This window comes from Hemicordylus capensis, chromosome 7 (assembly GCF_027244095.1).
Source record: "Hemicordylus capensis ecotype Gifberg chromosome 7, rHemCap1.1.pri, whole genome shotgun sequence".
In the NCBI taxonomy this organism is placed as follows: Eukaryota; Metazoa; Chordata; class Lepidosauria; order Squamata; family Cordylidae; genus Hemicordylus; species Hemicordylus capensis.
This window is the reverse complement of record NC_069663.1, coordinates 13487494-13503201: the sequence shown is the minus strand read 5'-3', so window position 1 is coordinate 13503201 and position 15708 is coordinate 13487494. Positions and strand designations below refer to the sequence as shown.

The window sequence follows — 15708 nt, the reverse complement described above, 5'->3', positions numbered from 1 at the left end:
ACCCACCCACCCAGAATGCCAGGGTGGAATATGGGACTTTCAGCAGAGAGATGGGTGCTTTACTGTTCCTATGAGATGCCGTTTTGAATGAAACGTCCATCAAGAACACATGTATTGATGTCTAACTTGATTTATTTATTGTATCTGTATACCAGGAGCCACCTAATGGCACAGTGGGGGAATGACTAGCAAGACAGAGGTTGCCAGTTTGAATCCCCGCTGGTATGTTTCCTAGACTATGGGAAACACCTATATCGGGCAGCAGCGATATAGGAAGATGCTGAAAGGCATCGCCTCAGACTGTGCAGGAAGAGGCAATGGTAAACCCCTCCTGTATTCTACCAAAGACAACCACAGGGCTCTGTGCCACTACACACTTTACCTATTTGTATATTCCTTATATGTAATATGAGAGCCAGTGTGGTGTAGTGGTTAGAGTGCTGGACTAGGACCGGGGAGACCCGAGTTCAAATCCCCATTCAGCCATGATACTAGCTGGGTGACTCTGGGCCAGTCACTTCTCTCTCAGCCTAACCTACTTCACAGGGTTGTTGTGAAAGAGAAACTCAAGTATGTAGTACACCGCTCTGGGCTCCTTGGAGGAAGAGTGGGCTATAAATCTAATAATAACAATAATAATAATGTACATCTTAAGGTGGTATGTACATCTCTAATATGTACATATATTCCTGATAGGTACACATTATCTGTATGCATTCCTGATATGTAAATCTCTTACTTAAAAAAAAAAACCCGAAAATTTTATTTGAACTTGAAACTGAGATTGAAAAGGTCAGGACCAATAACGACGTTTCCTTAGTCCTGAAAGCGTTTCTCTAGCTGTTAAAGCTCTGAGGCCAAAACTGGGCGTGGCCGATGACGTCGCAAGGCCAAAGGGCGGGCCCCGTTTCCCCCATCCCCATGGGGATGCAGCCCCGCCCCTTAGGGCAACGTCACGGAGGGAGCGGGGCCCGGGACTGTAGCTGTCATGGCGGCGCCGGCAGCTCTTTCGCTGCGCGTGGTGGCCGAATGCGGGCGGAGCAAGGCCCGTGCTTGCGAGCTGCGGCTGCCTCATGGCGCCGTGGATTGCCCGGTCTTCATGCCGGTCGGCACGCAGGGAACCATGAAAGGCCTCACGGCTGGGCAGCTGGACGCGCTCGGATGCCGCTTGTGCCTGGGCAACACGTACCATCTGGGCATGCGCCCCGTGAGTTAGGAGCCGGGCGGGGGCGGGGGGAGGCCCTCTTGACTGGCCGCCTCGCTCTCGCGGGGCGGGGCTCTCCTGCAGCTCCTCCCCACCGGTCGCTCCATCGCGAAGTCTGCGCCCTCCGTCTCTTTGAGCATGTGCAGCCCGTCTTGTTTTGGCACTGGGTAGCCTAAAGTAAAAAACACTTGGCTCCTTGAGTCTGTTTCTAAGAAATTAGTGAGGAGGAGAGCTGATCTGGTTGTGGCAGCAAGCAGGACTTGTCCCACTTTTTAAACAGGTTCTGCCTTCGTTTGCATTTGAATGGGAAACTACATGTGAGCACTGGAAGATATTCCCCTTAGGGGATGGAGCCGCTCTCCCCATATTGCAAATGAGGGCGGAAACTCAGAAAAAACTTCGAGGTCCAAGACTTCTTTGTGGGTTCACAACAGAGAAGAGCTTTGAAACGGGACCTTCCCATTCAGATTCACAACCACTGCATTACAGCAGCTTTTGCATATGATGTGTGTGGATTTCTATTCTCCTGCCTCTCTTTTTCAGGAGCTTCTTGCACTAGACACTGCTGCTGGGGATCTGGATGATCGTATTGCTGATCTTATGCTACTGTTTTTAATTTAGACACCACAGAGTCATGTGTCAATTTGTGCAAGGAGATAGCTAAAATACTGTATTCTGCAGAGCCTGCCTGATATCATCTGTGGGTTTTTGGTATGGATCTTTGTTACCAGCACCATGTTGGGCACTGACACCAATGTCTTATGTCCTGCTTCTAGGGACCAGAGCTGATTAAAAAAGCCAATGGGCTCCATGGCTTTATGAACTGGTCACGGAACCTGCTCACGGTGAGTGTGGATGGCCATGAAGTCAGCTAACTCTGGAAAAAAATCAAGGTTTTTTTCCTATGATTGAGCCTTTGCTATTGGCACAAATAAGAAATAGTGGCTCATGAAGCAGTCATGGGGAGCAGATGGAGATAAAACCTTTTTGGAATTCTGCCCACATTTGTTTGGTCCTTTGCACTGTTGCACTTGAGCTAACAGCCACTCGGCAGCAAGGGGAATGGGGATGTCTCCTAATCACACTCTTCTGTGGCATAAGGGGACTTTTTTCCTCTCTCTGCCTTTTTAAGATCTGGGGGAGGGAGCAACTGTGTGGAGTAGGGAGGGTGAACAGTGCCTTGTTTCCTGGTTGTTGTTCTTTAGCCTACTTTCCTTAAGTAAGCTTATGAGATCACCCACCTTACTGTGTGTCCATGTCCGTGTGTCCCCTGGCAACTTCGTAATGCCTGGACCGATTTGAACCAAATCTGGTACTGTTGTAGGGACACATGAGGCACCTTAGTGGCTTAGTTTGTGATGATCTCATCCAGCCCAATTCAAATGATGGGCACATGAAACACATGGGGCACCTTAGTGGCATAGTTTGTGATGATCTCATCCAGCCCAATTCAAATGATGGGCACATGAATGTTTGAGCATTAAGTGGGCTAACTTGTGAGCTGCCTTACTAATTTGTACAAAATTTGGTACAGTTGTAGTGAGTGACACATAAGGACACCTCAACAGCATGGTTTGTTGACTTGTAATTGCTTTACGGTGAGAACTGAACTAACTTTCTTTCTTTCTTTCTTTCTTTCTTTCTTTCTTTCTTTCTTTCTTTCTTTGAGACTGCACTTGATCTTAGGCCACCTAATGGCACAGTGGGAAAATGGCTTGATTATCAAGTCAGAGGTTGCTGGTTCAAATCCTCGCTGGTATGTTTCCCAGACTATGGGAAACACCTATATTGGGCAGCAGCGATATAGGAAGATGCATACTGGAGGAGAAGGCAATGGTAAACCCCTCCTGTATTCTACCAAAGACAACCACAGGGGTCTGTGGTTGCCAGGAGTCAAAACCAGCTCGACAGCACACTTTACCTTACACTTGATCTTAGCCAAAAGGCTGAGAAGGAGAGAGGTGCAGGAAGGGTAGAGACAGTAGGACATGTGTTGTTATACTGTAACTTCTACAACCAACTTCACAGTAAGCTAATTAATCCACTTCTTTCACAGTTGCCAGGTTGTTCAGAAGAATTATATGTGTCTTTTTTATTATCAGATAAGCAATCGCTGATAACCTGTTCAGAGACAAATTTTGCACTGTGGCTTAGCAGAGTGTATCATGAGCTAATAAAGGACTCCTCCAGTATATAATCTGGTGAATTGAGTAACGATAAATTACTGGATTTAATTGTTCTCTGTGCACAGCTTGTTTTGATTGATTATCATTATTTTTAAGGTTAGGTTAGGGAGCTTTTTGTTGTATAGTTATTGCATATTGTACTGCTGTATATATGGTTTGTGCTTCTTACTGTTGTGTCACATCTAGTGTATCACTATATTGGATCTGATCAGAGACAGTAATACATGACTGACTTACTTAGGAGACATTTCCATTCAACAATTGAGAACAATTCGCCAGTTTGCCTGAAGTCACAGAATTTGTGGCAGAGAGAAAGAGAGAAGCTTCGCTCCCTGATGAAAATCTGAAATAGCAACAAATAATGCTTAGTAGTGAAATCAATAAGTTAAGAAGGCAAAAAGAGAGCATTTCTTCCCTTCCTGCTCCTTCAGTTGTAAAAACCTTTGAAAGTGAACATCTGTTTTGCTGTAAATGCCTAGTAAATTAACAGTCAGTCTTCCCATGGTATTCAATCTCATTTCTTATTTACCCTCAGAATAAATCAGTGAGTTAGGTTCCTTTCCTATACAATTCAGGTGTCTCCACTTGGATGTGCTTCTTAGTGCAAGCACAGCAGTGCCAAGAACCAAATAAATATATATTGAACTTTTTAAAAAATGTATCCCTTTCTGTTCCTCTTCTCAACCCTTCTCTGATTCTTGTGCTTCATCCTATGAACTTTGGTTCTCCCGCTGCAGACTATAGCAGATAATTATTATTGTGATTTTCAACTCTTTTCATAGTATCTGTCTCTCTTTGTAGGACAGTGGTGGGTTCCAGATGGTCTCTCTGGTGGAACTCTCCAAGGTGACGGAGGAGGGTGTGTGCTTCTCATCCCCTTATGATGGCAAGGAGATCCTATTGACCCCAGAGAAATCCATTGAAATACAACATGCGCTTGGTAATTATTCTGTGTTGTTTAATATCAGCTTCTAATTGTACAATACCAACTGATGCTTCCTTTGGCATTGTAGCAGTGTGTGACATTCCTCTCTTGCACATCTGTTTCTCTACCACCTTAGAAATGCTTGATATGAATTTTAAGAATTTTAATATGAGGCTGTCCCAAAAGTTGTGAGATGATTACTCTGCCAGTGACTCTTCTGAGTTAATAGTGTATCATTAATGAAGAGTGCTAATAAAGCATTCAGTGATCTGAAAACCTGTATTCTGTGACTAAGAAGTCATTTGTATTATAGCTTAATTTGTTGTGGAGTTGTATTGGGAGGGAGCAAATGATGGGAATATAACACCATTTAAAATAAATAACGTTAAAGCCTACTGTACTTGTGTCCTCTTCAGCCATTTCCCTGTCCCCACTGCTTCTGCCAATGCGTATTGCATTTTTCTTCCTCAGGCTCTGACATCATGATGCAATTAGATGATGTGGTCAGCAGCACAACCAGTGGCCCACGTGTGGAAGAAGCCATGTTCAGGTTTGCTTTGCATATTGTGTCACACTGTGTTTGGTTTCGATTAGCTATACAGAACTGGAAATTTCATACACCTACACCCCAAGTTGCTATTTGATTTCATCTGACTGTGGTGTAGTATGTAAAATGCTGCCTTTTCCTAATTGAGCAGGGATCTGTATGTTGTAGATCTGTTCGCTGGCTGGACAGATGTATTGCAGCCCACACCAAGCCTGGTGAGCAGAATCTATTTGCCATTATCCAGGGTGGCCTGGATCCTGCCCTCCGAATCAAGTGTCTGGAAGGTAAGCTCACTTCTGTGTATTTTCTTTGTTGCCAAGCTCCAGCTGGATACCTTTTGGCTGCTTGATGTATAGGGACAGGAACAAAAGGAATTGGGCTGTGGGATGCCCTCAGGAAAATACCTTCTGTTGCTCTTATTTCTCATCTGTGGCTGAGGAAGAATCTGATCCTGAAGCTTTTGAAACAGTTTCTGGCTACTGGCTTGCCAAGACTTTTTGCAAAGTTTTGTTCCCAGATTGTGCCCTATGCAGGCAACATACAACCAGGACTATAAGCTTTAAATGCTAGGTTGATCAGCTAAAACGTTAGATGAAGTGCAGTCCAATTTTATCCAGTAGGCCTATGAATTAATGGCATAATTGCTTATTTGTGGAGGTTGTCTTGATTATACTGTGGTGTTATAGTAGGGAACGAGAGGGAAAATATAAAAGATTACCTTTTACAAAAGATTCCTCCTAACAATGAGTGTTCACTTTTGTTTATACAACCCTTTAAAAAGCGCCAGGCGCATTGCAGGTGGCTTCTCCCAGAGACAACTGGTTATCTTTTCTGTAGCATCCCATGAGCCACAAGTAGAGATGGTCTACGTATGCGCTTCCATGTGTATTAGTTCCAATAATGTTTGCAAACCCTTTTTGTCGCAAATTGTGGGAACAGAGGAAATAGAGAGTTAATTGGAGTCTTGTTTTTCTAAGGGTAATTCAAAAATACCTCCCATGTTCTCAGCGACAGCACAGCAAAGCCTCTCCTCCTGGGAGCTCCACAGGCAGTGTTCTTGCCTGAGTTTTCTTGAGGCAATGGTCCCTGAAGAAAGGAGTGCACAGCTCTAATGGCCATCCCTCCCCTTTCTCCCCCTGCCAGAAATGACTAAACGGGACGTGCCAGGCTTTGCCATTGGGGGCCTGAGTGGTGGCGAAGCCAAAGATCACTTCTGGAGAATGGTGGCCCTCAGCACAAATCATCTCCCCAGGGACAAGCCTCGCTATCTGATGGGAGTAGGGTAGGAGTAAGTGCTGCACTACAGGCCAGGCAACCTGGCACGAGGGCATCTCTTTCTGCTAGGGACCCAACAGGGGCATGGCAGACTGGATTGCTGCTGGCAGCCTGGCTGACCAGTAGTATCTTCAAACTGCTATGGCTACCCCCATATTCCAGTTGCCCTCCAAAAAAAGGTGGGGGCCCTCTTCAGGGTGCTGTGTGTGGGGATTTCAGCACACATGGTTACCAAAGCACTGTTCTTGTTCCTGTCCAAAATGGGCCTAGGAGTCTAGGCTCGGCAGGGCTGTGGCCAGGGGCAGTGGCTGGACAAACTGCATCAGCATTTCTCTTCTCTTTCCCCCCACAAAGTTATGCTACGGACTTGGTCGTGTGTGTGGCCCTAGGCTGTGACATGTTTGACTGCGTCTTCCCCACAAGGACCGCAGTAAGTAGATGCCCTAACTGGGGGCAGGGATTGGGAGGAAGGGCCATTGGGGAGGAGGGCTGGCCTTGTAGTAACAAGCATGAATTGTCCCCTTTGCTAAGCAGGGTCCACCCTGGTTTGCATTTGAATGGGAGACCACATGTGAGGATAGTAAGATATTCCCCTTAGGGAATGAGTCCATTCTAGGAAGAGCATCTGCATGCAGAAGGTTCCAAGTTCCCTCCCGGACAGCATCTCCAGATAGGGCTGAGAGAGACTCCTGCCTGTAGCCTTGGAGAAGCCGCTGTCAGTCTGTGTAGACAATACTGAGCTAGATGTACCAATAGTCTGACTCTAGGAAGTATAAGGCAGCTTCCTATGGCCCATTTTCAAACAGTAGAAGGTTTTTTTTAGAGGTATTTGTGAATATAAACTGGTTTGAAACAGGGAAAGCAAGGCTTCTCTGAATCTGCTTAGTTCTTGGCTCTTTTCACTTTCAGCGCTTTGGTTCAGCTTTAGTCCCCTGGGGCTCTGTGCAGCTGAAGAACAAGCAGTATGCCAAGGACTTCCGCCCCATTGATGAGGATTGTGACTGCCCCACGTGCCAGAGGTCGGTGTGCTTGGTGAAGTGGGAGTTGTTTACTTGCAGATCATCTCATTCCCCTCCAAGTCAGTAGGCTTGTTCCTACAGCCGTTTTGAGGTGGTTAGGAGCCCAGCCAAGAAGTTGCCCTGTATTAGGGATGTGCATGACATTTGCATGAATCAGTTTGAATTAGCATCCAATTTGAATTGATTAGATTTGGAACCATTGAATAGAGTGGAGATTTGTTCAAATCAATTCAAATTCACCCAAATTAGATTCGAGGTTGGGTGAATTTGAATTGATTTGAATGATTCTCCACTCTATTCTGTGGTTCCAATTCAAATCAATTCAAATTTGATTTGAATTCAAATTAATTCGTGCAACTTTCATGCACATCCCTACCCTATATGCAGTGCATGTACTTCACCTCAGCTTGACCCTGCAAACACATGAGCATGGTTGGCAAGAGCTCCGTTGCTGAACTTGGCAGCTCTGAGCCAAGTCCTGTGTGGAAAGTCCTCCAAGGGTGCCTATACCTACCCAGCATTCTTTGTACTGCCAGCAGGTTGGAAAAGCTACATTATGTCAGTGACTGCCTTCCCATTGGCTACAAAGGGACAGGAGATGGACACAGCCCTGCCAAAGCTGCAACAGCTTCGGCATCATAGTGTGTGCTTTGCAGGCTAGTGCAGCTAGCTGTATGTATCTCTGGTTTCTGGGTGGGAGAGGGTGTTCTGGGTACCAGGGGCTGGGCAGAAGAGGTGCAAGGGTTCTCACGATTTAAGGATCAGGGTAGTAGGGCACTCCACCTTCAGTTAAAAGCTGGGTACAAGAGCTGGTAGCCCTGCCAGGGGCAACCTGGGTTGGAGGGGAAATGTGCGAGTTTTGATGATCATGCAAATCTGGATAGCCTACTTCCTACCCAGATTTGAATACGGATATGGCAAATATTTATATACTACTTTTCAACCAAAGTTCCCAAAGCGGTTTACATTATTATTGATTGATTAGTTAATTAATTAATTAAAATGTCTCCCTGTTCCCAAAGGGCTCACAGTCTAGAAAAGAAAAATAAGATAGACACCAGGAACAGCTGGAGGGATGCTGTGCTGGGAATGGAGAAGGCCAGTTGCTCTCCCCTTGCTAAATAAAAGAGAATTGCCATTATAAATCGGTGCCTCTTTGCTCAGTTAATAGGGGAGTCAGCATGGTCGTGTGAACCAGCCTAGTGAAAGGCAAAGTGACGATGGACTATTTGACTGGAGGGCAACCACTTCACATCCATGTCTGTAGCCATGTGAACTAATGCAGAGTTTGGGCCTGAAGGAAGTAGCTCTTTGCCTGTGGCAGCTGATCTGATGTTTGGTCCCTGGACTACTTCTGGACCTTTTGCTTGGCTGAGGAGGGAAAACGCACTAGTTCTCTGTCTTGGGTCACAAGGGGATGCTCTTGTTCCTTGTTTTGTCTCTTGGCAGGTATTCCCGAGCATTCTTGAATGCTCTTTTCCGCAATGACACGGCCGCCATGCACCACATTACTGTCCATAATATTGCTTACCAGGTTGGTCCAACTTCTGCACCTTCTGTGACTTCAGGGCTTATTATTTGCTTTTCTGTTACTTGGAGCGTGGAAGAAAGACCATTGCTCTACAGGTGTGGGAACACTCTGTTGCATTCCAACCATGATACAGGAATGAGAAAGCAGGATGGTTGGGTCCCCCTCCCCTACAGTTTTGCCATTGTGGGCACAGTTCCCAGGTGTGACTGTGGTGTTTTCTCCCCTCCAGTCTCCATTTTCTTCTCCCCCCTTGTCTTCTGCCTATACAGTCCTGGCCCTGTTTTTTTCTAATTATTTTTAACACTCTGGGAAACAGAATTTTTTTAAATAAAATTTGATCACTTTGCATAATTCTGCATAATAGCTATAATATGGTCCTCTCTCATTACAGAATTAGGGTTTCTCAGGGTTGGGAACCTACCTCTGACACTTTGCTTTAAGCAGCTCTCTGCCCAATGTCTCCAAATAGGAGCTCAAGAACTTCCTTCATTAACCTTCCTTGAGGTTATGTGAAGTTAAAGAGGCTGACATAACATTGTAATATTAACCTTTTGCTTCCATAACTGGATTGGAAGCAACTCTGCAAGTGTAAGGTTTTTGATCTAAGGCTGTTTTATTTTTCTTTAGTTTCTCCCGCTGCTTGTGGTTGTGCCTGTTTTGACCACAAAGGTATTCTTTTTTTAAAAAGTCTTTCCACTTTTCTTCCAGCTGAAACTGATGCGTTTGATCCGGGAAAGCATCATTGAGCAGAGATTCCCACAGTTTGTCCAAGATTTCATGAAGATGATGTATGGCAACACAGGCAGCTACCCTCAGTGGGCAACAGAAGCCCTGGCCTCTGTTGGCATCACCTTGGAGTGAGGGATGGGGTGGGAGGATAAGCTTGCTGGCAGCAGCCATTGGCAGGGATCGGTTTGGAGCCCAGTATCTCTGAGTGGTGTCCTGCTCCCCAAGTCCAGGTATTGCTCACTGTGATGGGTCTGTCCACTCACTCCCACTCACTGTGGTTGCCTCTGCTTACCAGCCTTGCTTTCTGAAAGGACCTGGGTAGCCCCAGCACTGAATCCCGCTTTCTCGAAGGAAATCTGAATAGTTGACCCCTCTGAGAGTTTATCACCATTGTTAAATCTGATTGCAGATTTTTAGTGGTTAAATTGGAGCTACCGTTGAAAACTCTGTTTACCTCTTATTTTTTAAGATGTGAAAAATCCTGTTTTAAATTCTCTCAAGCTCCATGTTGCCTCTTCTAAGCAATTTCTCTGAATCTATAAATAATGTAGGCTGAACAGAACTGTCCACATTCTGCAAATCCTCTGAAAAGCCATTCTGTTCCGGTGCTCAAAGTAAATACAATTATTCAATTGAAAAATGTTTGGGTGCCTAAAATGTCCATTCTTTACTTGGGGCTTTTGCAAAAGGGGGTTGGACTTGTTTTGTTTTGGCAAGGATTAATGGAGTGGGGGGGTGGGTGAGGCAGGAAGTGTGGGGAGGGAGCAAAGCTGGCAGCCAGTTCTGTCCCTTCAGCTTTCCTCCTATAAGAGTTCTTGAGGTCATGCACACAATCAAAAGCTGTGTTCTACCCGGGTTTGGGAGCTGTGTGCGCTCCCAATTTTTGGTTGCGGAAGCAAGGTAGGAGGAAAATCTGGGTAGATGTGATTGTATGGAAGCAGGTAGGAGGAAAACCTGGATACGCTTCCTACCTTGCTTCCACACAATCACGTCTACCCAGGATTTCCTATATTGCTTCCACACTGAAAATTGGGAGCACACACAGCTCCCAAACCCAATTAGAACACTGTTTTTGATTGTGTGAATGACCTCATTGTCTAATTAAAGAGGTACTAATCAACCCTTCTATTGTGCCCCTTGGGCCATCCCTTGTCCCGGAATTCTTCCTCTGCTAGATGAGCAGTGTAGTATAATGGTCAGTGTAAAATTAGGACTGAGAAGATCAGAGTTCAAATCCCCACTCAGCAACAGCAAGAGAGGGCATGCCCTCACCTCTTGCCTGCGGGCAACTGTGGGAAACAGGATGCTGGACTAGATGGGCCTTGGGCCTGATCCAGCAGAGCTGTTCTTACGTAGCTCACTGGGTGACCAGGGGTATCTAGCCCCCATTTTGCTGGATGCATGGAGCCTTCCCTCTCTAACCCTGCACATCTCTACAGAGGCATGGCCATGGCTTCAGTCATGAGTAACACACCACTGCTGTTACCTAAGAGATTGTGAGATCATTCACACACAATCAAAAACCATGTTCTACCCAGGTGTGGAAGCAAGGTAGGAGGAAAACCTGGGTAGAAGTGATTGTGTGGAAGCAAGGTAGGAGGATGACTTGTCCCCTTTCCTAAGCAGGGTCCATCCTGGTTGCATATGAATGGGAGACTACATGTGAATACTGTAAGACACTGCTTAGGGGATACAGCTGCTCTGGGAAGCGCATCTGCATGCTTGCATGCAGAAGCCTCCAAGCTCCTTCCCTGGCATCTCCAAGATAGGGCTGAAGGAGATTCTTGCCTGCAACCTTGGAGAATCCGCTACCAGTCTGTGTGGACAATCATGACCTAGATGGACCAATGATCTGACTCCATATGGCAGCTTCCTATGATTCAGTGGAAGCAAGGTAGGAGGAGAACCTCGGAAGCTTTTCCTCCTATCTTCCTTCCATACAACCCAAAATTGGGAGCACACACAGCTCCCAAACCTGGATAGAACACAGTTTTTGATTGTGTGAATAATCTCTCTGACTAGAAACTGCTTATTCCTCTGTATTGCAATAACTGTACAGATTAAGGATACTCAACCTGTATTCCTTCTTCAATTCCTGACTTCCAAGTAAGGACAGCTAGGATCATTTTAACTTTCTTCCTCACTAACTTGTGGATTTATGTCCAAGCTGACGTTCCTAGAGTGGGGCGCAAGACTCCTGGCTTGTTCATTCCAAAGTCATAAGAAGTTAACAGTTAGGCAGCACTGTTTTCTACTTTCTTTAGGAAATCTAAAGGAAAACAATGTAGGAATTTATTTTGAAAATATATATGAATTACCAAAAAAATTTAAAAAGTAATTTCCAAAAAGAAAAATTCTAAAAGAGAATGACAAGTTTTACCCAACATTACCAAGGGCAGCACTCAGTTAAAGTGTAAAGCAAGTTATTTTAAACACTTAATAATAAAATACTCTAAGCTAGTTCAAACTTTCCTGCTAAAGACCAGTTGTCTAACAATGAAGCATATTTATACCTAACATCTTCTGTTACTTAATAGTGCCATCAGTCTTGTATTTGTTACTAAAAGCCAACTTTCATATCAAACAATACAACAAAATAAGTTTTTATAACAAATACAAAATATTAACCAATATAAAATGGTTTGATTAGTCAAGGTGACTCATTCATCTGACCCCCCTACCATTTGGTTGGGGAATGCAACCACCATTACTTATTCCACCCAATAACTTCATACATCAGTGCCCTCAACTGCCGGGCTTCACAGGTAACTGTGTTCTTCCCACTATGCATCTTCTCTTCCTCAAGTGGTTGCTCAATAACAACTGGGATGTTTCGGCCATACACTTCACAATGCTCAAGGAACTGGACACATTCTTGAATGACACTGTCACGTACCACAATCACATGCTTGCACATATTTTCTAGCAATGACAGGAAACATCTCTTGGCATAATACCAAGTGTCTGTACCCAGCTTTTTGTTATAAGGCTCCAAACTCTTAATCACTCTTGAGATGCCAAAGTCAAAGTTCCCTTTGGCACAGTAGAGAGTCCCAATAACCAAATTGACAATGCAGAGGTGATAGATCTTTTTGTCAGGCTCATGGTAAGAGAGCTGCTCTTCTTCCTTCTCAATCTTCCTCATCAGCTCCTCTGCCTCTTCGTTTTGGCTAGTCATGATGTAGGAGACACACAGGTTGGCCAACACAATGGCACTGACCTGCAGGATGTTATCATGGTGCTTCTTCACAATCGGCTCATAGAAACCAATGGCTTCTTTGTATTTGTTCTCTTGCATGAACAGCACGTGAGCCACATTCAGCTTCCACACTTCATGGTCCTTGCAGAAGTCCACTGACTTGTGGAACATCTTCTCCAGCATGGGGTAGTTCTCCATGTCCCAATAAATCTTGGCCTGGGCCATGAAGACAGGGACATATTTCTCCAGTGTCTCATCATACTCATTAACTGCCTTCCTTAAAGCCTCGTCGTCTCGATTTTTCCTGGACTCCTGCACTTCCTTGGTGAGTTTCCGGAGTTGCTCAGTCAGATTCCCCGCCAACTCATCAAGTTTATGAAAGGCCTCTTCAGGGGCAGTTTGGCAGGTGATCATGGCATCCAAGAAGTTGTACAGATAAGGAGTGAGCAGCTTATAGGTCAGGTGAGCATTCTCAGCCAGCACATCTGCAGCCAGATCATAATACTGGTACTTGCCGTAGAGAAGCAGCAGGTTCCCAAATGTCTCCGGTGGGCACGGATTCTGTTGCAGAAGGAATTGCAGCTTCTCGAAGCCTTCAGTGGGCCGCCGGTCCATGTTCATCAGCGCTTGGTTGTGCAAGGTGACCGGGTCCAGCTCTTCCTCCGCCCGCGGCGGCATGTCAGTGAGTGCCTCTTGGGCGGCCTGCAGGTTGCACAGCTGGTACTCGATCGCAGCCTTGAGGTTGAAGGCTTCCACTAGGGCTGTGCGTTGCAGGAGCAAGGTGTTGCCCACGCTGCGGACGTCCAGGCCCTCGGTGTTGGTGCCCACGCTCAGCTCTGGGTGCTGCTGCATGCCGCGCTCGATGATATCTGTGATGTGCTTCAGAGCAGGGGCATACTGCTTGGCGGCGTAGCAGCACAGGGCCATGTTGTAGGACAGCTCGGGGCAGTAGCCCAGCACCTGCATGGCGGAGGCGAACTTGCTGCAGGCCTCCTCGTGCTGCCCCTCGCGGTAGAGCAGGCAGCCCATGTTCACCTCGGCATCCGGCAGCTCCGAAGGGTCTTCCGCACTCCCGGGGCCGGCTTCCGCCGCGGCGGCCAGCTGCAGCTCCACCAGGGCCTTGGCATTGGAAAGGTCGCCCTGGGCATAGTGGGCCGCCGCCTGCAGGCGCAGGGCTCGGCTCTGGAAGGTCGGGGCGTCGAGCAGCGGGACGGTGGCGCGCAGCGCCTCGGCGTACAGCCCGGCCTTGTAGAGCGCCTGCGCGTGGTAGAGCCGGTACTCGTGGAGCTCCGGGTGCAGCGCGCTCAGCTGCTCGTAGCACTCGGCCGCCGCCACGAAGTCCTGCAGCTGGTAGTAGCAGTAGCCCAGCAGGGAGAGCCCGGCCCGCGAGCGGCCGCTCTTCTGCAACTCGCTGCTCAGGATGCCCACCGCCTCCGCGAACCGCCCGGCCCTGATCAGCCCGTAAATGGTCGCCGTGAACTCCCCGTCGGCGATGGGAGCGACCCCCGAGGCCATCTTCCACGGCCCTCCGATGGCACAGCAGCCCCGTTGCCGAGGCAACAGTTGCCTGCTGCCGCCGGCGGAAACGGAAGAACCTCTGCCAACGGTTTCTATAGCAACCGCATTCCTAGGTGTTGCAAGCGCGGATGCCCAGTTATGACCACCTCTGGAAATTAAATTTTCTTCTCTTCTGGTTTACCTTTTCTTGCCCCGCTTTTTTTGTTTTGTTTTGGTTTTTTGGCTGAGGCGTGGGGAAGTCTATCCCTCCGTTCAGTAGGAGCCGAGGTGGGTCCTTAGATCGAAAGCTGTGGCAGGCAGTGTGGACTACGTATCCCAACCTGCGCTGCGGTTTTCTTCACGCCTGGCAGCCGAGCTTTCTGGGATATGTAGTTCCTCTGGGAGGTAGAAGAAGCTTTGCTTGTTGCTGGGTCACGTGATGTTGGAGCGGAAGAGCCCACTGAGAGGCGGCGGGGGATAGCATGGGTGTGCGTGGAATCCGTGTGACTGCAGCAGGCATCGGCGCTGCGGATGGGGCTGGCTGTGGACGGCATGATAGGGCGGGTGACCCGATGCAAAGGAGAACCTGGACTCTGTGTCTTTCATAGTCGCGGGGAAGAGAGGGCAGAGGCGTATCTAGGGAAAATAGCGTCTAGGGCAAGCACTGAAATTGCGCCCCCTGTCCAAACATCTGACACCCATCTTTCAGATAACTTTACCATAATATCAGCTGAAAAATGCAAGTCAAGCTCATCAATCTATTAATATTTCAAAAACTATTTAGCAGTGGATGTAGCCAGACCAAAAAATGCTGGAAAACTACAAATGTCAGTATGCTGGGGCTCATGAAATACCCAAATACTACATGGAGGTGTACCTGGAAAACTAAACAGAAGTGCCTGTCTAATTTTCTACTATGCATTGTAGCATCACTATTACATAAGTTTTAAAAATAAATGGAGAATTTGACTTTTCCCAGATACTCTGAAAATAATTAAAGGATATACAGAGGAAACTGTGTCACTGCTTGGAATATATTCTAGAATTTCAGAAAGACAGTTAAAATGAGAGAAAGAGAGCAAGAAACTCCCAGTGGGCCTTAATACTAAGGATTTCACACTGATTCAAAGACAAACTCACTATTAATAGCCATATTATTAAGACATCACATTTAACTCACTTATCACAAGAAGCAAAGTATTTCTGAATGGGAAGGGGATGACACATTTAAGTGAGTGGTGTGGGGGGTTAACTTTGAAAATGATTTTTCAGCAGTATCTGATTCCATGGAAAAATCAAATAGATATATATAAAATGAGAACAGGTTGGTACTGTAATAATAAGAAAGCAGACTTTATCTACCACTGGAGCATCAGGCACACAAAAAAGAGAGATAAATCTGAGATAAATAAAAAATTAAGCAAAATGTTTCAGATGTCTGATTAGTTATACTTATTAAATTATGCTGGTGAACTCCATACAAATTCCATATTTAAAACACTTAACTACAGCAAGATTGACATATGTGTCCCATTGGAAAGGTTTAAAAGAACCAACAATACAGGACTGGACATTAAAAGTTGGGAAATGATTACA

The 15708-nt window shown here is 46.3% G+C and overlaps 2 protein-coding genes across 2 annotated transcripts; one reads left to right on the top strand and one right to left on the bottom strand.

Annotated features, from left to right (window-relative positions):
* The first annotated feature begins 440 nt into the window (after positions 1–440).
* On the top strand, positions 441–10058 carry QTRT1 (queuine tRNA-ribosyltransferase catalytic subunit 1). The gene is made up of 10 exons (XM_053267838.1): positions 441–1207; positions 1981–2049; positions 4192–4330; positions 4787–4865; positions 5031–5146; positions 6006–6144; positions 6492–6567; positions 7047–7156; positions 8606–8690; positions 9396–10058. The coding sequence occupies exons 1-10, from the start codon at positions 989–991 to the stop codon at positions 9546–9548; spliced, it is 1185 nt and encodes a 394-aa protein (XP_053123813.1). The 5' UTR covers positions 441–988; the 3' UTR covers positions 9549–10058.
* A 1636-nt stretch (positions 10059–11694) lies between these two features.
* LOC128332966 (tetratricopeptide repeat protein 30A-like) lies at positions 11695–14491 on the bottom strand. Its single transcript, XM_053267834.1, has one exon. The coding sequence runs from the start codon at positions 14128–14130 to the stop codon at positions 12124–12126; it is 2007 nt and encodes a 668-aa protein (XP_053123809.1). The 5' UTR covers positions 14131–14491; the 3' UTR covers positions 11695–12123.
* Between the last annotated feature and the right edge of the window lie 1217 nt (positions 14492–15708).